This window comes from Malaya genurostris, chromosome 1, assembly GCF_030247185.1.
Source record: "Malaya genurostris strain Urasoe2022 chromosome 1, Malgen_1.1, whole genome shotgun sequence".
NCBI lineage: Eukaryota > Metazoa > Arthropoda > Insecta > Diptera > Culicidae > Malaya > Malaya genurostris.
The window spans coordinates 92,144,895-92,171,477 of record NC_080570.1 but is presented as its reverse complement, the minus strand read 5'-3'; the positions used below and the strand labels follow the sequence as shown (position 1 = coordinate 92,171,477).

The window sequence follows — 26,583 nt, the reverse complement described above, 5'->3', positions numbered from 1 at the left end:
TCTACTTTATAAATTTTAATAGAAACTCTTTGCAATAAATTATTATAGATGAATCATTAATGTATAAAACTCTTGGTACGAAGATGAAACATGAAATATAGCTTGATAAACTTAGTTCGTATCTGTTTTCATCACGACGGAACTATATTTTCCATAATGGATGGAGCTAATATACTTTATTAATGACTCGTAACTACGTAGCATTCATGTTCACTGAATTTATAAGGTTTTCGCCAATTAACGAACATGTATTAAGGATTGCTGAAAAAAATGAGAACAGAGTTGTGTTTCTTTTGATAAGGTCAATACTCCGAGTGAAATGTTCAACATCTTCTATTCATTCAATTCATTCAAACCATCAGTTGGAGTAGGATTCACTATCTCTGCACAAAAAAAGAAACTTATACGATATGTAAGTCAATAGTAATATGAAATGGACATCAATTTGATTGACAAACATACTCGATATAAAACTAAATACGAATGCATTGATTTTAAATGAATGAAACTTTATTTTTCAATTAACGCTCAGGTTTGCTTCTTGGGTAAAAAGAAAAATAAAAAACTGTAAAGTAATTTTAAATTAATTATCTTTTTTAACATATGTGCATGAAAATAGGCGTAATTGTTTATGTGTGCATGGCATTAACTCAGAGGATAGAGTAACAATCGGAAGGATTGATTCGAATATTATCTTTACTAAAACACATGTATTTCGAATATATTTTTTTATTTGTTTCAAATTTTGCATAAGCATTATCCTGTAAAAATTGCATTATTAGCTCGTAATATTCAACAGTACATTGTAGCCATAAACTGTTAGTTAAAAATGGAGGCAGAGCTGGAACTTCATTAGATTAATCCGAACACAAAAACTGCTTTTCGAAAAGTACATTCAATTGTTAAATTTAATAAATTTGGAATGAAATGCGAACACAAGCTAAGATCATATTCATTCATGTGAGGAAGCGAAAAGATTCAAAACGATTTTTTTAAATATTATTTTATAGGGCCAATTGCATTCTTGCAAATACAGGGTGGGTCATTTAAAGTGGAAGCATCGGGCAACCTGGTATGACGCTTCCAACGCGATATGTCATTAGTTGAATTGACAATTCTGTCGATCTGACGACTGATGACATACCGCGTTGGAAGCGTCATTCCAAGATAATTTTACCAATGAACAATACACATCAAAAGAACGCGCTGAAATTGGTCAGCTTTGCATGCAAAACGAGAGCAACTTTTGGCAAAAATCATCATGTCAGAGGCACATTTCACGTTTAATAGATGCTTTTATAAACAAAATTGTTGGTTATATGCAACTGAGAACCCTCAATTAATTCAGGAACAGTCTCTATACGATCAAAAAGTTACAGTTTGGTGTGGTGTTTTTTTTTCATAGCAACGTAAAATGTCCATGGTGATCGTTATCGTGCCATGATAAATGATTTTGTGATACCCACTGTTCGTCAAAATGGTTTGAATGGCTACTGGTTTCAACAGTATGGTGCAACATGCCATACGGTTTGACTAACAATCGATTTGTTATGAGCATTGTCTTCCGTACGAGTCATATCGCAAAACGATGATTTTGACTGGCCTCGATTTGACGCCACAAGATTTTTTTGTGTTTTTTTAATCCAAGGTATACGCTGATAAGTCATGAAGCATAGCAAAATTCAAAGTCGACATACGACGTGAAATCGCCACCATATCGACCGATACATTGGTCAAAACGATGGAAAATGCCGAAAAAAGGATACATTTTGTACTCAAGACCAAATGTCACCATGTATTAATAATGTTTTCGCCAATTGTCACCATGTATTTATAATGTTGACATTGACGCGATATCATTTTCAAAAAATAGATGTAACATATCACCTTCAACAAAAAATATTATAATCTAAATGAAAATTAAATTAACAAATCCTTCCTCTATAAATGGCCTACTCTTTACAATAATGGCAAATCCAATCACCTTTCAAACGTCTTCAATTTTCAACCCTTTTGAGACGATTTTAGAATGTTATTCACTCAATAAAGCTCGTCGTTACAGAAGATTAGAGGTTGCATATTCGACACATGCTGGCTAAACACTTGTTATACTTATTATTAGCTGGGAACGGGTATAGCGTTCAGCGATGTCAGATCTACGGAAATCTTCGTAGATCTACGGATTCAAACATTTTCTACGGATATCTCCTTTTTTCGGGTTTGAAATTTATTTGGTGTCACAATGGCGGCCATGAAATGTTCCTTAAGGAAAATTTTGCTTAATCTAAAATGTGATAAACCCTTTAACCATACATTTATACCGACTGTCATCTCATTTGTTTAATCGCTTTATTTTTTAGCTGAAAGACGAGTTTCAATTAACAAATTGTGATAAAATCGAATTAAACCTCTTTGCTTCGGCTCTAAGAAACAGTATTTCAGAAAAAATTGCTTGAGAATTGAGCAATACTGCTGTTTTAGAAACGCGAATGATTCTATTTCCATCCATTTCCTTTGAGCCAGTGGCTCGAACAAAGACAGCAGATCTTACATTAAGCAATGATTTTAGTGTATGAGAAGAGTACTGGAACTAAGTTGAACGGGGGTACCGTTACCCTATATTGACCTTATTATTCGAAACAGAAAACTCAATCACTCGATTTACAATCAAAGGATTGCATGTTATGAATACATTGAATGAATAGAAGAGCCGACATGAATATAGCATAGTTATCATATATCTATGAAAAGGTTTAGAATATGTTGAACATTTCACTCTAATATCGCTTGAATAAAAATTACAAATCTGTTGTAATATTCACAATTGAACTGATTCAACTAAGATGTTCCTCGAATTGAAACCACTAATATGTATACTTGACTGCACAGATGATTAACCGGAGTATTGACCTTATCAAAAGAAACACAACTCTGTTCTCATTTTTTCAGCAATCCTTAATACATGTTTGTTTGTTAATTGGCGAAAACATTATAAATTCAGTGAACATGAATGCATCGTAGTTACGAGTCATTAATAAAGTATATTAGCTCCATCCATTATGGAAAATATAGTTCCGTCGTGATGAAAACAGATACGAACTAAGTTTATCAAGCTATATTTCATGTTTCATCTTCGTACCAAGAGTTTTATACATTAATGATTCATCTATAATAATTTATTGCAAAGAGTTTCTATTAAAATTTATAAAGTAGACTTGACATAATTATCAAATCACATTCGATTTTCCCTGCGGAACAAGACGAGACTCAATGAAAATGTCCTTACACATCACGCCACCCGTAGCAAACTAGCGACCCATGCCTTATCCCGCAGCGGCAGTTGGCCGAAAATAACTTTGAATGCAAAAACCGGATAAATACATTTGTTTTGGAAGAACCGGTTAAGTTTTTGTGCGGTTTTTGCATTCATAGTATTTTTGTCCGGTTTTTGCAATAAAAATGTTTTTAAACGGCTTTTGCATTTCAAAGTCCGTGTCCGACCTTTGCGCTCAATGTTTTTATCCGGTTTTTGCATTCAAAAATACTTAAACGGGTTTTCCAAACTAAGTTGCACTTATCCGACGTTTGCTTTCAGCCGTTCATATATCAGGTGTACAACTTTGCTTCCGCCGTTTTCCGATAGGTGGCTGTACCGGCTGAGGCTGGTTAAAATACATAGACGATAATGCCTTTAAAGTGTACAGTGCCTAACGAATTGTCATCACCGTTTCAGTGACAGTTGTTCTTATTTTCGTATTATTCACGTTCGAAAATGTCTATTTATGTGCCCAATTCTCGCCATTTGCGGGAAGTTGTACTTTTCTGTTACAATTCGGAAGAAATGCAACTGAAGCGCATCGAATGCTTTCAGAAACTTACGGTGATGTTGCTCTGAGTAAAAGAACGTGTCGGGAGTGGTTTCAACGTTTTAAAAATGGTGATTTCGAAGTCGAAGACAAACATGATGGTGGAAAAAAGAAAACCTTCAAAGATGAATAACAATTTACTACGAGCTCTTAAAACCGGGTGAAACCATCACAGGAGATCGCTACCGAACGCAACTGATGCGCCTTAGTCGCGCGCTAAAAGAAAAACGGCCACAGTATCAAGAGCAACATGGCAAAGTCAACCTCCAACACGACAATGCTCGGCCTCACGTCGCAAAAGTGGTCAAAAAGTACCTGGAAACGCTGAAATGGGAAGTCTTGCCCCATACACCGTATTCCCCAGATGTCGCCCCTTCTGACTTCCACCTATTCCGTTCGATGGCACACGGCCTGGCAGATCAACATTTTCAATCCTTCGAAGAGTTGAAAAAATGGATTGCTTCATGGATAGCGTCAAAAAAGGACACCTTTTTTCGAGCCGGGTTCCGAAAACTTCCGGAAAGATGGGAGAAAGTTGTCGCTAGCGACGGACAATACTTTGAAAAATACATCTGTAAGCACTTTTTCGCAATAAAGCTTTAAATTTTGGAAGAAAACGGCGGAAGCAAAGTTGTACACCTAATACAAAAGCCAAATCCAGAAACACGCCTGTCTTTATTTTTTAGTGCTTTCAAATATGATCAGTTTTGGAATGGGAGTGCTGAAATTATGACGAAATAGATTAATATATTATTAAGATGTCATCGAGAATGAATTAGAATGCGTAATTTTTTATTTTCTTCTTAGTGAATGAATGTTTTATCATCAGTCATTGGAGGCATCAATTGCATAGTCCAGGATATACAGTACTGATACCGGAGACACATTGTGATGCGGAGGTTCCTTTAATGTAAGTAGGTTGTCCAATAATGTTTGTAAATGAGTAATTACACACAAAATAATCGTTCGTCCAAATATCTCCGTTGTAAGTTTTGTATGAGACCATACCGCAACCGATTCTGATAGTGCGATCATTGATGATTTGTGTGAAATGTCCTATTTGTGGACTGAAATAAAAAAAGTAATTAGACAACTAATTTTTTAGTGAGAATTTATTGTAAATACATTACCCATAGTAGTACTGCGGATAGCTATCAACGTATCCCCAGGCATAAACGTACTCATTGAACCAGGCATCAATGAAATATTTGATCGCCTCTTGTTTGGAAATTTTTAGTCCAAAGTGTCTTATAATAGCAATATTCTGTCCAACATATTTACTCCAGTACGTATTACGACACTTATCATGACCGTACTCACACGACCGTGCATTTGCTTCTGCTAAGTATTGTAGTTCTAGATCCCACTGGAGTGTCGGCATTTTTACTGCAGGAGAATAACCCGGCAGTTGACCGCTGGCCAGCAGTGATCGTTGCCTGTTATGCTGATCAAGAATCTGACTCTTGAGATCGGAACTCATTATCACCAGTTGAGGTTGCTTTCCATTGCAATTCGAGCCAAACGGATACGCTGAAGAACATGCTACATGTGGACCGCCACTCGAGCATAACGATGGATTGCAATAGTAATTTGGAAAGAAATAGGTAGTCAAAGTTGATTCGTTGGTGTGGGTAAATATCGTCAAAAGAATTACTGTAAGTGGAAATAATGAGGAAATTTGTTAACTAAACTGAAGCAAAGTATGTAAATGGTATGCACGATATAACAAAAGATGTTGCCAATCGTTCAATTATATACCGAAAGTATAAGAGAAAATTTCTTTTACAAACATTTTTAATGATACTTTAATAAGCGCTATATCACTATCATAGACCGAACTAAATAGCTTCCGCAAGCGTCAATTATCCGGGGTGGCGGACAACAATAAAAACTATTCACAAACTTGCAACTTCGATGCATTAGCATTGCAGAAACTTTGTTGGACAAGACAGCAAGTGAGGTTAAGCGGACATGGAGTGGCTACCTTCCACTAAAACTGTGGTACCTCCAGCTTTCGTAAAAAAGGGTTGTGCTGGACAAGATGTGTGTTTCGATGACAAGTTATCAGCAATATAGTGAATAGGGATAGATGGGGTAAAACGTATCCACTAACAAAATGTAGCTATATCTTAACTATAGAGAATAACACGGAAGAGTTTCATGCATGATTATCTTCCGTAATCATTATTTCTCAAAATTACGTACAAATACTCGCTGAATGCATTGAAAAATACATGAAATATCTTATTTTCCAAAACCCTTAAAAATTGTCTATTGAAATATATGCGGGGCATGACGCCCGATCGTGGAAAACATGAAAAATATACATTTTAAATTACGCGAAGTGACGATTATCTGCACATAGAGGCAGGATGATCTTAAACTATGGGTAAAAATCCATCAAAACAACGGATTAAAGCTCATGACAACCACGGGGCAATATGCACCCTCATAAAGCTTCTTCTTATTTAAAGAAAGCTTTCGACTTTTCGTTGACGAAATATTTGCCAGGCGGAAGATTGTTCACTATTGTTCATTAAATTGATAACTTATGGATAATTTTTGTAAGCGAATTCTTGAGCATTTTGCCTCACACAATTCGGGTCGTTTTGCCCCCAAAAATATGAGACGATATATTTGACGATTTTTCTACAAAATTGCAAATACATCGTCTGTATTAGAACTAATTTTAAAAACGTGATTAATCCACCTAGCAGTGAGATGATACATTTTTTATCAATCCGCATGTGTTTTTTGCATGGATATTCTTAGGTGTTTTAGTTCTCATGACATTATTTTAATTATCGTCGTTTTAAACGGCAAATTGAGATTTTAATCACTCATTACCCTGTAATGCCGAAACTGCAAATCGTATCGAATTTCAATCTTAACGTGTGACAATCGATTGAACATTCCATGAGATGTCGAAGTAAGTTCCACTTTAGAGTTTTTCGTCATCATTTATGGTACTTCCAGAGCCGGTCGTCAAATGGTGAGATAACTAAGTCCTCACAAGTCCCTATCTCATGCCTCCCCGAGCGTCTATGATGACATTTGGCCAATAGAACGGCGTCGACTGGGTGCTATCGCCTTCTGCGTTGGTAGCAGAATGAGAGGGTGCGAAATGGCTTGTAGGTTGAAGCCCATCCTAAAGTGCAATGTTTATCATAGTATATTACAACATATATTTCTGTTGTTTATTACATCATCTATTATTATTATTATTATTATTATTGTTATTATTATTATTATTATTATTATTATGATTATGATTATTATTATTATTATTATTATTATTATTATTATTATTATTATTAGAAGAGCGTAACTTACACTGCGACATTAATTGTTATATTGTATCATAGCATATTGTTTCCTATATTATCGTCTTACACTATTTCATGTTATGATATACTATGTTGTATGGTATTATACTGCATTGCATTATATAATATTATATTGTATTATTATATTATATTATATTATATTATATTATATTATATTATATTATATTATATTACATTATATTACATTATATTATATTATATTATATTATATTATATTATATTATATTATATTATATTATATTATATTATATTATATTGTATTACATTATATTATATTATATTGTATTCTATTATATTATGCTATATTGTATTGCATTATGTTGTATTATATTATATTATAAGGTTTATTATGAGTAGTACTACGTACCTCTGCGCAAAATATAAATTTGTTTTCCTTATAAGTTATCATTTTAAAGTAATCTTTTAACTAACTATCAAGGTCGTCACAAGGTGAGCTTGATCCCCACTGGTTCCTGTTTCATGTCTACACGTGTGTCTGTGGTGACAATTGGTCGAGGGAATGCGTTGATGGCAGAATGAGAGGATGAGAAATGACTATTATTTATTATATATTTCATTGTACTATATTATATTGTTTTTTATTATTATTTTCATTATAATATTTATTGTTATTATTATTAATTTGTCATCAATAATAATAACATATATTATTTTTATAGATGTGGATATTATTGTTATTAGAAGAGAAATATTCTACTTCCTGCAGTATTGCGAAGATAGAAAAGCATAACTGACACTCTACATTAACTGTTATTTTATATATTGTTTTATAATATATTTTATTATATTATATAACATTATATTATATTATTTTATTTATGTAATTAAAATATATTATATTATATTATATTATTTTGTAATCTATTATATCATTTTACGAATTGATGACTGAACGAGGGATTGTGGATAGCCAGCCCAAGTCACTTGAAGGAAACTTGTTTCCTTCTGAAGGTTTCAAATGAGTCTGACGCGCCCTTCTCAAACAAACCATCAGGCGGGTTCAAGCATGTATAGCGATATGCTTCATCCATGCACTGGATATTATGGTTGGAAGAGCATCTTTTATTCCCGCGGAATACGAGTAAGTGACTCTACTTACATCTCCGCCCAACCCTTTTTGTTCGCTTTTCGGTAACAGCTATAGTAAGAAGGTGAATGGATGAGTCATATCGGGGCTACTGTAAGTCTACCCGCATCCACTGGCAAGTCCTTGACTGATGGTGGCTTCACTTCACATCACATCACATCACATCATTTATGGTACTTCCAGAGCCGGTATTCAGGAACTAGAATAACCCAAAATGATTCGAATGGCCTTAAATCAATACGCCAAATAATTTACATCTTCTATATCGGTATGAATTTTAAAAACTCATCATCTGTAATTCCAGAATCGGATAATCTTCACCAATTTTGTATGGGACCTTAAGTCCGGATTTGTATTTTGAATGAGACCTGAATTTTTGTTTTTGAAATTCAATTTGGCGAAAATGATCGAGAAATTTTGAGAAAATGATTGAGCTTTGAGAAACGATTCGATACGGGAACCGGAATTCTAAAATCGGTGTAGCCGAAATCAGTTAAATTCACCTGAGCAGTGAGAAATTGTTGTGCGAATTAAAATTTGGGAGTACATTCCGAATCCAAAAAAGGAAAACCGCCTTAACTGAAATAAATTTATTTTTTAATCGACTATCCAAATCTGCCAACCCGATAAACCTGATTAATTGATGTGAAATGGACATTTTTATACTAAGTACCCTGTATCTCCTAAACCAGAAGTCGGATCTGACTGAAAAGTAAAATGTTTTATAGGATTTTAGGATCTCTCATTTGAATCATAGTTGATTCTTAGATTTCATTTGAATCTTAGATCGGTTCAGCCATCTACGAGCAAAATGAGTTATCCATTTTTAATTTCGTTTCATATATCATCCTGTAGTTCCGGAACCAGGAGTCGGAACCAAATATAATTCAGGAACCTTGTTTGGGAGTATACGGCTTTTCATATGAATCTGAGTTTGTAGAAAACGGTTGAGTCATCTCCGAAAAAAATTGAGTGAAATTATTTGTCACACACGCATTTGCTGATCTCGACGAACTGATTCGAATGGTATATGGCTGTTATGTTCTACCAGCATTTATTGCTGTAAGTAGTTTAAATCAATATAATTATGGAATTGCTTTCAACTCGAAAATTCTGCCATCATCTGGTTTACATATGCCATATTCGAACGATTATGTTGCCAGAAACGAACCGTGCTAAAATCGGTCCGAGGCGAAATATCATGCATCAGCCTTTTTGGTACTTAGAAACAATTGTATGTAACAGTATGAAAAATCGTGTTCTACGTTGCTCCCAAGCATTTCTTTGCCATACAGCGCTCAAAACTCCTACTGCTGGAATAGGGAGAAAAGTCGCTTATACAAAAATTTCGATATCTCCGTTGAAAATGGACGGATTTTAACAATCTATGGCTTGTTGGATAGCTATTATCGCGTGGAATTTAAGTATAGAAACGAATTCTGTTTCCAAGGTCAAATGTGACAGATACTGTCAAAAAATTGAAAATTTTGACATAAAACTTCGTATAACTCAAAAAGTAAACATTCGATCTCAAAACCATTCAATAGCGTTCAGGGTGACGGGGAGACCTTTCATTTGCGACTAGTTTGATCAAAATTGGTCCAGCCATCTCTGAGATCTCGACCTCTTAGTTGACAACACACGTACAGACACACACACACATATACACACACACGGACATTTGTTCAGTTCGTCGAGCTGAATCGATTGGTATATGACATTCGGCCCTCCGGGCCTCGGAAAATTTTTCTAAAGTTTGAGCGAATTCTATACCTACTTTTTATATATAAAAAAAAGGTAAAACCCGCATAATTGGCAAAGAAGTTCTCTGGTTACATAATTAAAATCGTCTTCCTCACCCTAGAAAATTACTATGGAACGAACATCAAAAATTACTTATAACAGAGACATAATTGGTTTTTTTTAATTTTCAGATATGATTGATCCATCGCTACCAAAATTTTATAGTAATCTGTTGTTATGGCGAACTTTCAGTTTCATTAAAATTTCAGTGAAAAACTACGAAGATCAGCCCCATGGGGTTGTTCGAGCCATTGATGTGGAACAAGGCAACCAAAATTTCTAATGATCGACATTTTCAATTAATCGTCAGGCTTTTGAATCCGCAAATGCACGAGAGTCTGCTTAGATTGATCTTAATTAGGAACCAACCGAGATTTAAGCTTCCCTTCGCCAAACTTGTGTTCAAAATTTGTATGCAAGCATTTATTTTTATAGCGTTTCTATACCATTACTACCATTCTGCGATTTCGGTTGAAGCGATAAACTTTTTCTTATTATCAATCGAGTTCATTTTATATAAATTAGAGATTAATCTTATGCACTCAAAGTTTCCCCTGGGGTAGTTGTGAATTTCCCAGGCGAAACGAAATAGTATGGAATTTCATCCGATCTTGCATGACACAAGATCAGAGCATACCAATTAAAGCTTCAAATCGTTTTATGGCACTTTTTGTCTTGCTGTCTAGCAACAACCTACATCTAGCATGTTACGCGTAGGACTGAAACGTTACCTATAATTTCACTTCTATTTATAGATTCGCGTGCTTCCAACAGCTTCGCTTTTGCATCGATTGACCAATCAGAGCGATGCTTTCCCTTTGATATATCGTTTACTCTTTCAAAACCGTCGACTATGACAGGGAAAACCAGTATGCCAGAGATTTTTTGCAGGCAAATAGGACACTGCTAGCTATTAATCAACATTTCAATGATATACAAATAAAAATACATGGCTATGAACATTCGAATCAATACGTAGAAATATTTCCAATCAAATGGTGACATAATATTAAGGATTGATACAAAATTGACTGAGCTGTAATTGTTCAAAACCTGACCACATTTCTACGTGTATTTTTCTTGAGTTTCTAATTTGCACCCCTATGAAGAAAACAAAAATGTGTTCCACATTAAAAAATTGGTAACTATTGAGAAAAGCAAACGGTGCATTATGCCTCGAGGGTGCGTTTTACCCCATCCTTCAATGACTACAACATCAGAATCTTGCACCGCTATGCGAAATGGCTCTCAATGATCAGCGGGAATTATAATACTCTAAGCTGGAATATAAATACGGCTTTCTAATCGTTCTCGTAATGTTCATTTAAGCGGTTGCATGAAGACTGTCCCAGAGAGTATGGACGCACTTTGATTTCGCTGTAAATAAATCAAAAGTGTTAGATATTCAAATTTTATTCGATATACTGATAATATTAGACTACAACAACAGAATATTATTCTCAACATTTGCTACTTAGCCATTGTAGACTAGCTGGCGCACCTTCTTGCGAACGTTCCTCATTAAATTCCGTACACACTTCTTGGCGACAAGTTTTGACACTTTATTCCAATCTTTTTCTGACTGTTGAATGGTTTCGGCTGCCGAGACATGTTTCCTAAGATGTGCCTTCGTTAATGCCCAAAATTCCTCAATTGGTCGAAGTTGTGGGCAATTTGGTGGATTCATGTCTTTTGGGACGAAAGTGACATTTTTGGTAGCATACCATTCTACCGTTGATTTCGAGTAGTGTCAAGAAGCAAGATCTGACCAGAAGACAACTTGTGGCTTCGAATCATGGGTAGAAGTCGTTTTTGGAAACATTCCTTGATGTATATTTCGCTGTTCAGTGAAGCAGTGGCGATGAAGGGTTTCGAAATCTTACCGCAGCTACAAATTGCTTGCCAGACCAAAGCTTTCTTACCAAATTTTTCTACTTCAATCGATGTCTCGGACCGGTTTAACACTTGCCCTTCTCGCACCGTATAATATAGGGGTCCCGGCAAGGATTTGTAATCGAGTTTCACGTAGATTTCGTCGTCCATGATTATGCAGTTCAAATTTTCAGCAAGAATCGTATTGTACAGCTTTCAAACCCTCGGCCTGATCGATGCTTCTTGTTTCGGATTACATTTTTGATGTTTCTGCTTCTTATAGGTTCGAAGATTCAAACGTTCTTTAGCAAGAAGAACATTTGACTTCGTAGTGCCCACTTTTTTGACCACATCCCGAACTGAAACCTCCTTATCCTCACCGAACTTCCTGATTGCATTTCGCACGGTTTTTTCACTTATTCCTTCCATTTTTACTATCTTTCTCAGTGACAGTCCGCGTTCTGTGCACCATTTGTACACAATTATTCGACGTTGTTCTGCTGAAATGCTGAAGTCCACGCATTTCGAAACAAACTGTATACTATATACTAATTTTTTTTTTTATTATTATTAATGACACTTTACCATCTTTGTGGCATTCGTGTCATCTATATACTAATGAAAACGAATAAACAACTGCACAAGTGGTTAGAGAAGAGTGTAAACATAGCCATAAAAAGCCATAAAAATTGACAGATACTGAACCATTGCGAAATGGCAGCGGTTTTTGGTTGCGTCCATACTTTCTGGGACAGTCTTTAATAGGCTTTCGATGATCAAATTTTGCTACTTCAAACAAGCACAACTTTTCAAGATATTCGATGTATTGCTAAATTGTTATTAGAATTAAATTCTCAATGCGCGTCATATAGAAAACGTGTGCTCATAATTTTTGAAACCGCACAAAACATAGACGACACTGAACATGCAGTTCGCACGCTCCGTAGATTATTGAAAGTTTAAATTTTACGCTACCTACGCAGAAGTGTTTTGCGTATAGAAGGTTTCACAAGAAACCGTGATCATGGAAACAGTGGTCTTGCACATCAAAACTTCGTGAGAAAGTCAAATGAACTTTCATCCTAAGTTTACTCAATGTACACAGGAAAGTTTTTACTAAAAGTTTCGAGCTTTACCCATAAAGTAAATTGTAGTCGGTGTATAAAAGCCGTTCTTTTAAGTTGGTGGTCATAAATTATGAGATATAATTGTTATACAGAGTCGTCGTCGGTAGTACGATAAAGTTCAGCGTCACGGGCGTCGACACGTTGTCGGAGACAAGTGTAAGTTGAATTTGAGTAGTACCATACAGAATACAAAATGAAATGATTTTCTGATCGGGTGGACCATCCATGAGAAAACGGAGTTCTGCTGTTGAAGGTACATCCGGAGCCGGAACCCGAAAACCGGTATAATCGAAGTCGGTTCGTATGGCCATCATCTAACATGACGTACAAACTCTAATAGTTTTTATTCAAATTTTGACGATTTTATACAGTTTCGACATCGTACTTTAAACGACGGTGTTAATTTTTTTTGAATCCGAAAAAAAATAATTTAATTGCCTAATTTTTTATAGAAGCATAAGATTCACTTGAACCTAAGATTGGCAATATCGGTTTTGACATCTCTGAGAAAAGTGAGTGTTCAAGAGCAGAAAATCGTTCGGGGTAAGGACCTTTTGTTCAGGGGTGTATCCAATGGTACAAATGCTAGGGAATGGTAGTTTACGATCATTTCTGCCTCGGTAAGAAGTGTCACGAAAGATTCATCCTGCAGTTTTTCGCGATGTGACAACACTTTGAAAGCTTCTTTTACCAAACGAACATTCCTCTCCCTCTCCGAGAAAATTACAAGTTCACTTTGAAGAAAAAAGGCATCTTCAAGAGTCTTGAGTCTCTTTGAAATACAGTAGAAATACCAGAAAACGCAAAAAACTCCTTGGAAACATTTTCATTGATCTTGACCGCCAGCCGTCGATTGCAAAGATACGATTGAATCCACCGAAGAATGTTGAAACCGAAGCCCAGTCTGTCCAGTTGTGATAGCATGATTAATTTTGTCAATAACAGCCGAGAGATCCGTGTATAAAACGTCCGTTTGATGACCTTTAGACATAGCATCCGTTATAAACGTCGTGGAAGTTAGTAGGTTAGTGACAGTTGAGCATTTCGGCATGAACCGAATTCAGCATTTCGGAATTACAGGATAAGGTCTATTAAAAATTTAATATCGTCAGTAGACAAATAACACATTTCGGCTATCCTAGTTCCAGGTTTTCGGTTCTATAAGCACCGGAAATAGAGGTCACATATTCCAAAACGAATCTCACTCACTGTGCTCAGCGATATTGAATTCCTGAATTTCATCTGGATCCGATAACCGGTTGTGGAATTACTGTTTGAAAATTGTTAAAATATTTATACCGTCACTCAAAGCGGCGAGTAAACCACGTAAACTAATTTCTAAGCTTGCCTCAAAACTATTCCAATCGATAGTCATTGTCAGTAGGCGGCCAAACAAATTAATGTTGGCTTTTCTGATTCCAGGTTTTCGATTAACGACCGGGGGTTGTCGCTATAGACTAAAAAATGGATCCTAGTCACTTTTCTAGAACCGACTTCGATTATACCGGCTTGCGAATTCCGGATTCGGAAGCACCTGCAATAGTGGAACTCACTTCGTTTTTGTCAGAGATGATCTTACCGATCTGAGAACTGTTTCGCTCTAGTTAATGGACAAACCTTTTTGTTTTCCCAAAATCAAAGAAAATTATTTTGCAAAAATATAAGAGATATAAGAAAAGTATCATAGGTAGATTAAAACAGGTTTTTTTTATTTCTGATCTGATTTGATTACGGATCTGATTGTGACACTTTTTATTCGGAAAGAGGGATTCTTACTGCTCTATAGCTTGAGGCAAAAATTTTCTTCTTTTCTTTTTCGATGGAAAAAAATCTGCGTACTGCAACATTCCATTCCATTCTCCCTCGATTCTTCAACCAAGAATAATATTTATTAATAGGTTCGTTTCTAACTTCCGCTCGACTCTGTCAATTCCCCGGCTGTTCACCATATTCTTCGAAACTAACTAGATCTTTAATCTACTTAAAATTTTTTAAATTTTACTTAGTATTAAGCAATATGTCTGTTGAATTTTTGTAATCTGTTGAAACAAAAAGATGAGGACGTTTTATGCCCGCTGGAGAGAGATTGTAAATTTCAGCTCCAGCGGGTTTTTCCCTGCTCGCAAATAAATAAATAAATAAATAAATTTGAAACATGATTCTCGAATGTTGATAGTGCAGGAAGATAATGTACTCGTAAATATTTGGCTTGATTCTCCATGTACACTGCAATGTTGAACTTGATGTTTGCATGCTCCACGTAATGCATATGTTAATCGTCTTCAGCTTATTAAATTGTTTTTCCTTAAACTGAGTTTCAAATTCTTGCAGCGAAGATTGAAAGAGAGCCCGTTTAAAGTCAATAACAACGAAAACGATTTATTCGTTCCCAGTTCGCATCGTGATGCGAGAGAGGATAGTTCGTCTGCTTGCTTTTAGTGCGTGTGTGGCTCTTTCCAAAATTACGGCCTTCGAATGGTAATAACGTAATAAGAGCAAATTTTTTTGCATGCATAACATAGTAAAAATCTACATATTCCTGCACTAAATGAGCACCCGTTTCAGCACGACAATAACGGTAATCGAATCTGGATCTATTATCAGAACATTCGAGGTTCAAGGACAGAAATTGATAATATTTCCTTGGCTATGCATGACTGCTGTTACGACGTCATCATTCTGACATAGACTTGACGACCGACTATACTCGTCACAACTTTTTGGAAACTCAATTAACGTGTTTTGTGATGATCGTAGTCCACAACACAGTGACAAAAGAGAGTTTGGTGGTGTTTTGATCGCCGTTTCGCAAGAATATTCGAGTTCAATAATCGAAACTGTAAATGGTCGTTATAGTGCAACCTGCAGATCTTTGCTGCATACATTCCTTCCGATAAAAGTTTAGACGTCGGTATTATTGATCTGTATGTTTGTTCTGTATCGAAGCTAATCAGTAAATCGTCATCCGACGATACTGTTCTGGTGTGTAATGATTCAATTAGTGGATGTGGATGTGGATGTGGACGTATAGAACCGATGGGAATATTAAATATAGTTAATTGAATATCGATTTTTACGAAGCTTATGTTATGCGAGTACAGACTGAATAGAAATTGGTTAGTTTCTTTGCATCTGGTTTTGTTAACAATGCCGCATCTGCCATGCAAGCTGAAACCACCGAAACGGACGTTCCGGATAGTCTAGTGGGTTTATGCATATTTCCAATAACTCCGGATATGATCGTTGTCACTGCAAAAAGACTAAAAAAGTCATGCTTTACCGGCCATGATGATATTCAAACAATATTCGCTGCGCCCACGTATTGACCGATCTTTTGTGTGTTAATCGAATAGATCATGAAATACTTATAACGAAATTGTCACAACTAGGCGTTTCGAAAATGTTTTTGAAATGGCTGAGATCTTATTCATGCGACAGAGTACTACGTGTATTTCTTCTTCCTTCACGATTCAATCTGGTGTTCCTCAGGATAGTAACCTAGGTCCATTACTGTTTGTTCTGTTCTTTAACGACGCTACTTTACTCTTTGGCGTTGGATGCAGACTGGCCGAGGCTTGGTGTTAAACGTCGCCGTGGTAATGAAGGTCAACCTATTGGTGTTCCATCTGATCGCGGCACCAATACCATATTAGATATAACTGATTTATCCGCACCATCCTTGACACCCATGGACAAGCCAACCAAAATTTTGGCTCTATTTATCAGGTTTTCACCCTCTTGTGACTACGGAGGATATGCAAAAAATAGTTTCTCGCTGCTTGAAGATAACGGTGCCGGTCGACATCATTCGTATAGTGCCGAAGGATATAGATGTGACCAATCTGACGTTTGTATCGTTCAAAGTTGGACTTGATCCATCGTTGAGAGAACTCGCTCTTGATGCTTCCGTTTAGCCGGATGAAATACTGTTCGTGAATTTGTCGAGTTATCAAAAAACCAAAGGACACCGAGCCATATCAATCAGCTGTAACTAATTTAAATCGATTTAACAACACTATTGGTCATCTTTCTGTGAACGGTGGAGACTCTAGGGTTTGCTCCAACCATGATAACTATTCTCGGCGGCTTTCTGTTGACGGTGGAAACCCTAGGGTTTCCACCAAAGGCGAGTATTATACTATTCCTAATATTTCCGGATTTGATGCTTCTTCGTCGCAGTTTCCAGCTGGTGATGATTGCCGTCTTTGGATATACTACCAGAATGTTCGTGGACTACGGAGTAAAATTGACGAATTTTATTGCAACGCACTTGAAAGCAATTTCGATGTGATTATTTTGATCGAGACTGGCCTCGATGCAGCAATAAACTCATCGCAACTATTTGGTGGGACGTACAATGTGCATCGTTGTGATCGTAACAATCGGAACAGCAAAAAAACGGTTTGGTGGAGTATTGGTTGCTATACACAATAGTTTCATCGGCTCAATTGTCAACGTTACTATGGGAGAAACCATTGATCAAGTGTGCGTGTCGATATCAATGGGACGTAAGCGACTGCTGTTGTGTGCTATTTATATTCCCCCCGATATTAGTAATGATGTCAATGTGATGAGTGCACATACTCATTCAGTCAACGAGCTAATCAAATTTGGTTCTGAGAACGTCCTGATATGTGGTGACTAAAACCAGCCCAGATTATCTTGGGGGTTGGATGACGAAGGACTTCGACCTAATAATTCTACCTCCTTGCCAACAGCTTCCTCGTTACTAGTTGATAGTATGGATTTTTTCCATCTACGACATATGAATCCTATTCGCAACCATTTAGATCGCACACTCGACCTGATCTTTTGTCCCCTGGATATGACGGTTGATATTACGTGTTCCGTCTCTCCGCTCCTATCAATTGATCGTCATCATCCGCCGTTGGTTATAAGCACTCCGCTTGCAGCTTCTGAAGTGCTTTTGAATTACGACACTGTTGATGACGAGATGCCGTTGGATTACAATAAAATCGATTTAGATATGCTTTTTACTGCACTAACCGCAATTGATTGGGTGAATTTATTTAATGGGAAGAACACTGACGAAATGGCTGAAACTTTTTGTGCTGTGCTATATAACTGGATGAACTCTCATGTACCGATTCGCCGGCCAAGTATTTCTCCTGCTTGGAGTACATCACTATTGGGATCATCGAAACGAAAACATAATGCCTCACAGCGACTTTTAGGTAGACATCGTTCAGCTGAGAATAAACGTAGCTTTCATTTATCATCCAATGAGTATCGCAATTTGAATTCGTCGCTCTACAAATCCTACGTTTTACATGTGCAAACTAATTTGAGACGATACCCCAAAAAGTTCTGGAACTACGTTAATTCAACGAGAAAGTGCTCTTCGGTCCCAACAAGTATATTTTTATACGATACTGAATCATCAAAAAGTACGGAGAAATGCGAATTGTTTGCCAATCATTTCTCATCAATATTCGCGCGCATTACGTTACCAAGCGTGATAACCTGGTTGATTTTGATGTATCCTATGTTACACTTGATATGGTTAGGAAAGCTACTCGGAAACTTAGGAGTACGTTCTCACCCGGTACGGATGGTATACCTTCCGTCGTGTTTCGCCGTAATATTGAAGCTCTTGCCGAGCCATTGTGTAGAATTTATAACCAGTCACTTGTTGAATCTTGATTCCCGGCGATTTGGAAACAATCGTTTATAGTTCCTGTTTTCAAGAGAGGAGATAAACGGAATGTGGCAAATTGTCGTGGCATTACAAGTCTCTCAGCTGCATCCAAAATTTTTGAAATTATTGTTAGCTCTCCTTGCTAAAGCTAAATGCTATATTTCGAACGATCAACATGGATTTATGCCCGGACGATCAGTTACCACAAATCTTCTCCAATTCACAACAACTTGTTTAGAACACTTAGAACACGGAGCGCAAGTGGACGTAATTTATACGGATCTTAAAGCGGCTTTCGATACAATTGACCATGATACTCTGCTTGCAAAGCTATCTAAACTAGGGATTTCAGAGCGTATAACTAATTGGCTGAGATCATACTTGACTTGCAGAACTCTACGTGTTAAGCTTGGCTCAACTAAATCCTCCAGTTTCTCTAACTCGTCCGGAGTACCCCAAGGAAGCAACCTAGGTCCGTTGCTGTTCATTCTGTATTTCAACGACATATTACGAATTTTGAGGCCTGGATGTAAATTAGCGTATGCCGATGATTCAAAGATTTATTTCATCGTTCGATCTACTGAGGACTGCGTTTGCCTTCAAACAATATTAGATCAATTCGTCGACTGGTGTCATCGAAACAGGCTGACCGTGAGCATTTCAAAATGCATGGTTATGTCCTACCATCGTACCAAACAGCCAATAAGATTCGACTATGTCATTGATAGTGTTATTCTGCAAAGAACTCACCAATATAGCGATTTAGGTGTGCTACTTGATCAAAAGCTTACGTTCAATTTGCATCGATCGGCAGTAATTGCAAAAGCTAATCGACAATTAGGGTTTATCACGAAGATATCAAAACATTTTTCTGATCCGTACTGTTTAAAAGCTTTCTACTGCTCTCTCGTTCGGCCAATACTGGAGAATGTGTCAATTGTTTGGCATCCTTATCAATTGACCAGGAGCCTAAGGATCGAAAACGTGCAACAAAAGTTCATCAGATATGCATTGCGGTACCTTCCTTGGCGTGACCCGATAAATCTTCCACCGTATGATGCTCGCTGCAAGCTGCTAAATATGGAAACTCATCAACGACGTCGTTGTATCCAACAGGCTGGATTTGTTGCAAAGCTTTTGAATGGAGAAGTCGACAGCCCTAATCTATTGTCATCGTTATGCATCCGAGTGCCATCCAGATCTCTGCGTCATGGATCCTTACTTGTACCTCGCTTCCATCGTACTAGCTTTGGACTTTACGAACCGTTTACATCAATGATCCGCACTTTTACATCTGTCGAAGAGTTTTTCGAATACGGAGAACCATCTTGCCGATTCATAACACGGATTAAAAATAGTTCATCAATATAATATAAGGTAATATTTCATGTAGACTTCAGTCAGATGGAATCAAACAATAAAAATAATAATAATAATAATTGCCAAAAAGCTGTTCACTATGGTAACCCATGTGAAAAACTGGACAAGAAGACGTCTGACCCAAAGGATAACAGCGCTCCCTCCACACCAACCCCAAAAACCCCAGTACATCGGAAACAGCCATCAACAACAATGAAGTATCCTCCTCAACGAATCTTATAGTCGCAACTCATGCAGAACAAGGTACACCAGCAGCAGCTAATAATAAAAGTAACAACGATGATTCCACCAACAACAGTGACACCGAACCAATGGATGGGAGCGAGAATAGCGATCCACTGCTCTCCCTTAAATGGAGAGATGGCAATGAAAACGTTCTTCCTCGCTGGATGGCAATGAAAACGTTCTTCCTCCTAGGAAAAAGATGACTACTAGATCCACCCATAAGAAAAAATATTTTTTTAATTAGTGTTAATGCCCCGTTTACACTTCTGCTCGGTCCTTCGTTGGTCTGATACTTTGGATCATTGGACCACAGTTGAACGTTTTTTCCTAAGAGGGCAGTACACTGACACCAGCATGCTGGCAGCCAGCAGAAGTGTAAACGGGGCATAAACGGTCAAATCAAACTTAAGTGCGTATGAGCGGAATAAAATATCTTAATGAAAAAAAAAATTAACAGTAGATTCAAACCTCCTCAAAAGTCAAAGTTTGAAAATTTTCGGTCTAGATCACCAGAGGGGGTACATGAAATTTCCGAAATCGAAAAGTATTTTTTGATGCCAAATATCTTAGAAATGCAGATATTTGGCTTCAAAAAATCTGGTGTCATCCCGAAAAAAAACTTTCACAAAAATCGACTCGATGACTTTGGAGATTGAAAATCGTCAAACTTTGTTCGCGTTTTAGCGCTACTCCCGCACGTCCGATTTAGTTCAAATTCTGCATAGGAACTTTGATACTTCCGGAACCGGTAGCCGAAGATCGGTATAGTCGATTCGTATGACCAGTAACGAATATAGCATACAAATTGAAACAGTTTTGAGACCGGTTTCGATTTTTTGGTGTATTGAATAGTAGCTCTACACAACAATTTAAATTATTAAACTCACGTCGCCCAGTAATTTCGGAATCGGAAGTCGGATTCGGACAAAAGTCTGGAATTTTGTATGGGATCGTGAGACCTTTCATCTGAACTCAAAATCGTTCAAACCGATTCAGCCTCTGAAAAGTGAGCGAGATTATTTGACACATACACACCCATACATACATACATACATACATACATACATACATACATACATACATACATACATACATACATACATACATACATACATACATACATACATACAACACACAAAGTCAATTCTCAAATCGATAAACTTAGTCGATTGTGTAGTTATGATCATAACAAAGATTTGACTAGTCGAGTTTACAAGTGATTGCATAACCTTTTTATATGAGAAAGGTGAAAATCTGTTAAACTGTTCCATCATCATCAGTTGACGCGCTTTTTTCGGCTATATTCGATCCATGCCCTGGTTTCTGTCATGCCGGAACTAGTGTCTGAAAAATCCAAAATTGTACTTGCATCTAATTTTCATACAAACGGTGAAACGGAAAGGCATCATTACACCCCTAGCAGTTTTTCATTTCTCGTAGCTCTGGAGCTAGTTCTTTAGCTCTGGAGCTAGTTCGGTAGTATTGTTCCCAAGGAACTTGTCATGTGTAGAATCGAACTTGTCATATGTGTAATGACTGCGGACAACGAACGTATTTTTGATTGCAGATACCGGATCAAAGCTTCGAATGCAAAATTCCTACTTGAACTCTCCAGCGCAGAAGCCTCTAAGCATTATCTTCGACATAGGAAATTTGGCTATTGTTTTGTTTCAATTATGTATATAATATATCACCCATTCACTTCAAAGATGGTTGAACCATTTGCCATTAAATTTAATCCACGCCTAACTCCCGGTGTGTAAATCCAGAAATTTATTTTTTTGCGATACTATATATCCCGATCCACCACTACCAGAGCCGGGATCAGATGGAGTTAAACCGCCGAAAATTAAACAGTTGCTGTGAGTTCCATTTCTTTTGATCTTTATTTCCCGAGGCTCTTGAAGTCGGATTATATAGATATATGTAGATACTGTTATCAAGCATTAGTCAACAACAATCAATTTGATAACAAGATATGAAGAATGAATTTATCCGTTTTTTTCCCTGTAACTGCAATGGCGGTTTGCAGCTGGCCGCACTCATCGGTCTGCACGGAACCACCCGCGATCCCATTTCAACCAGAATATTAGTTGATTTTCTGAATTCGAATGGTTAAAATTTGGTACAACTAATCGATTGTTGTTTTAACTAAACTGTCATTTTTGTTTTTCGATTAGCAGAAACGATGGTTGAAACAACTAATTTAACTGTTTGAAAAAAAATGCTGTCAATTAGTGAGGACACATACCTTTCAATTTCAACAACTATTTTAGTTGAAATAACTGGTGTTGTTATTGAAACAAAATTCTGTTAGTTGAAAAATAAATCGGTTTTATTCGTTTGTTTGTTTTGAGATCAGTAAAGATCTAAATTCTAAAAAAAATACTTCTGATTCGATCGGAAATGATCGATGTAGAAAAACGTTTTTAATCAGCAAAAGTGCCCGGAGGGGCGAGTAAATTAGCGAAATTATTAAATTTACCTAAAATGATGCCTTCAAACGGTTGAACTAAAGTTATGCACTGATAATTTTAGTCAATTTATATGAGCTTGTGTGTATCAACCGCTGGGAATTGGAATTTTGCGACGGCAATTCAAACGCGCCATTCAATCGCAGCGCGTTCTGTGCGTTTGAAACCCTTCGCTCCTGTTACTTTTATAAATTAAATTCATGTCAAAAAGCGTTTTATTGCTAATGCATGAACATCATCATCGGTAACAAACAGCTGGAAGTAAAACAGTCTGCTGGAAGTAAATAATGATCGAATTTGAAGCATAAAATTTTCGCGCATACCTGAAAGATTTCGAGATGATCATTCATTAACATTTTCTAATTTGTCACCAAATCTTTTTCATCTCAAACGAGGTTAACTTTATCACAACACCGCTGTTAGATAAACACTTGTTATCATAAAATTCTGAAATCGAATAAACACAATTTCACCAAACGCTTTAACCATCGATGTTGTTTTCATTGACATTTTAAAGCGACGCGAAAAGATTTCAACTGAAAAGTTGTTGATTTTGCATTGCAATTATTGTTTTGCTTTCAACTGTCTCCGGCATTTGACAGCATTCAAAACAACATATTTTTCAACTACTTGAATATATGCAAATCAAAAACCATTTTGGTTGAATCAAAAAGAAATTAGTTAAATCAACTATCGCAAAAATCAAAAACTGCGATATCGCAATTTTATGATCGAAGGGTTCTCCGTGTGTAGTTCAGAAACCGTATAAAAACTATAACGATCAATATGAGTCTTAGCAATAATCGGTCTGGTACTGAAATTATTTCACTTTTAAGATTCTATTTCTCACTTAAACACATACGCACCGCATGCACGCGAAGGATATCAAGTGATATTGAAGTTTCTTTTAAATGACATAATTATTTTTGCTATATTTGCTCAGATATTATCTTATTGTTGACTATAATTGGCTGTTTGCTAAACATTGTTCTTCACAATTTAATTGAGATTTTATATAAAACACAATATAATATTCGGCACATTGATAATAACAGTTTTTACATCAGATAACGTTTTCTATCACATGTTAATCATATTAAGTATGAATGAAACATGAAGAGGAAGCCACCTGTTTGAATTGCTTCTAACGTGATTGTGAAACTCGTTTCATCTTTCTTTTGGCGATGCACAGACGAGCATCGATGTGTAGCCAACTCAAACACCGCTAACCACCGTATCGTATAATGATGTTCAACTTACCGGTAAGAGTAAACGACCTCATCGTCAAGTCCGGGAAGAAGAATCGAACTCTCTCAAAATTAGAATTTTAAATCACCAAAAACAAATAGCCTCTATCGCAAATCCTTAGAGAGTCATACGAGAGATCAAACCATCTCGGACTAGACGCAGATCAGTACTGGCCTTGGAAGAATAAAAAAACTCACAATTTTACTCACAGTAGGGACAATCTTTTTGGAAGATTTCTCGTATCCGGCTACTCTGGCGATCCGGTTTTCGCCGAAGAATATAATATAAATCAACTTATTGGAGAAACACGATTTACAGAACCCAATTCATTATTATGCAACAATTCTTTGCGTTTTTGCGCGGTCGCCGCTGATGGTAAGGGATGATTTCTTATTTAAATTTCGAATAGCAGGGCGATTTGAATAGATCGAAAAATGGAAAAAATAATTTACATAACATTTGTCAACAAATAATTGTTCAGCGAGTATGCTATGTGATTAGTATGATAATTTTAGGTATAGAGCAATTCCATGAGAAACTTATATACGATCTCTCAGAATTTCGTAATATTTGGAAGAATCGTTCTCCAAATATTGGACCCGATTTATTTTTATTTTGTCTTTAGGGTGACCATTTCCTTGTTAGGGTGGATCAAAAATCGTTTTTTCAAAAAAATACATTTTTTTCAAATCACTCGGCCAATTCTGCTAATTTTTGGATATTTTGTCAATAAATGCCTAAAATATTTAGAAAAAATAAGCGAATATTGTTAAGTTGAAGTTTTGTGTTTAAAAAAGTCAATTGTAAAACTTTTTAACTGTTTTCATGGTTTAAGATTAATGGGCACTATGCCATGTTCAATTTTTTTTTCTGAAAGCTGAAACATTTTTGCATAACATATTCAAATTAAAGGGATGTATGTTTTTTTTGAGTCATAATTTTTTGGAAATTTCAAGTTTTCGTAGTTTCCGTGTTTTTTTTCTTTGCTTCAATAAAGACGCTATTGATAAATTTATAACTTTTGATCCATGCTTCTGTTCAACCCTTTCTTCGTAAAACTTGATTTCAAGCGAAAAGGTGCGAATCAACGTGGTCACATCATGTCTACCATCGCCTCTGCTGCCGTTGTGAAGGAAAGTATCATATCAATCAAAGAATGACGTCTTTCATTAGCGTATTGGTGACGAAAATTTATCGAGATGTGAATGAAAGAAATATAGAAAAATTTGTTGCCATCGGCTAACTCGTTTAGAATCAATCAGGAAGAATGCTAAAAAATCAGAATCGGATAGAACGCTGTTAATAATATCACAGCACTAAAATAGCAATTATATAGTCGAATAATAATTGAAAATTTCATAATAATGATGAATTTTTGTCTCCTGAAAAAAAACTTTCTTTTTCAATTTATACGGCGAAAAAAATCGAATATAAAGTCTTTTTTGGTTTTAGTATAAATGAGTTACACAGACTCACAAATAGGGGCTGGGGTCCACTAGGAGATTGATAGTACCTATTAGCTCTCTCCGGACTGTACCAGCCTAGATGCCGTGTGGAATCCGGCGGAAAAAAATGAACCAAGAATAGATCCACTGGGTTCCTGCTTCCATGTCGTAAAAGGCGACAATTGCAGGAGTTTCTTTTTCCTTTCAGTTATCAGATATTTTCAATGTTTTACTTCTGATTACTCTATTTTACTAAATCATCTCTTTATTCAACCTATCAATTTCCGTCTAGCTTCGGAGAAAAGGAATGGAATGGAATTAGGAATGATTTCTTCTTCCATGTTATTGATTGTCTTTCAGGATTATAAAATGAATGATAAAAATCAACCATTGCGCAAATCCGTTTATATTACAAAGTTAATAACAGAGATAACATATATCGGTATATTGAATATATAGTAAAAAACACTTGATATTAATATTTCAAACAGTAAATTAATATTTTTCTCGGTAGCCGGCTGCCCAGATCGATCAACTAATATAACCAATTAATAATTTCAATAAATAATTAAAATAATAAAGCGGAAATAATAAAGAATCAAGACGCGCGTGAAATCTGTTGACCTTTGTTTGGTGATTTTAAATGATTTTATAATAACTGTTTAGAATATTTCAATGCAATGAATCAACTTTTTTGTCTAAATCCTATTCGCTCGTTTATTTTGTATCACGTAGTTCCATTTATAAAAACGTGCTTAATCCACCTAGCAGTGAGATGATACCCGGCTGTCCGGAGTTTTGTCAATTTCGGAGATTGACTGTTTCGTGTATTATATTGCCAGCACAAAGTAACACATAAAACGATAATACTTAAAAACATTCTTGGTAGCCGGCTACCCAGAGCAATAAACACATGATAACATTATTAAAACATTTACTAACAAAGTATCCTCTCTTGTGATGCATGTGGGAATGCAGAGGATTCCTCGGTTCTTAGTAGCAACATGCATCGAACTAACAATCCTTTCC

General features: G+C 36.3%; 1 protein-coding gene across 1 annotated transcript; it reads right to left on the bottom strand.

The window, feature by feature from the left end:
- Window positions 1-4,654: 4,654 nt before the first annotated feature.
- Window positions 4,655-24,426, bottom strand: LOC131439491 (antigen 5 like allergen Cul n 1-like). The gene is made up of 3 exons (XM_058610612.1): window positions 24,122-24,426; window positions 4,997-5,519; window positions 4,655-4,933 (listed from the first exon to the last, which is right to left on the bottom strand). Exons 1-3 carry the CDS (start codon window positions 24,141-24,143, stop codon window positions 4,708-4,710), a joined length of 771 nt encoding a protein of 256 aa, XP_058466595.1. The 5' UTR covers window positions 24,144-24,426; the 3' UTR covers window positions 4,655-4,707.
- Window positions 24,427-26,583: the final 2,157 nt, after the last annotated feature.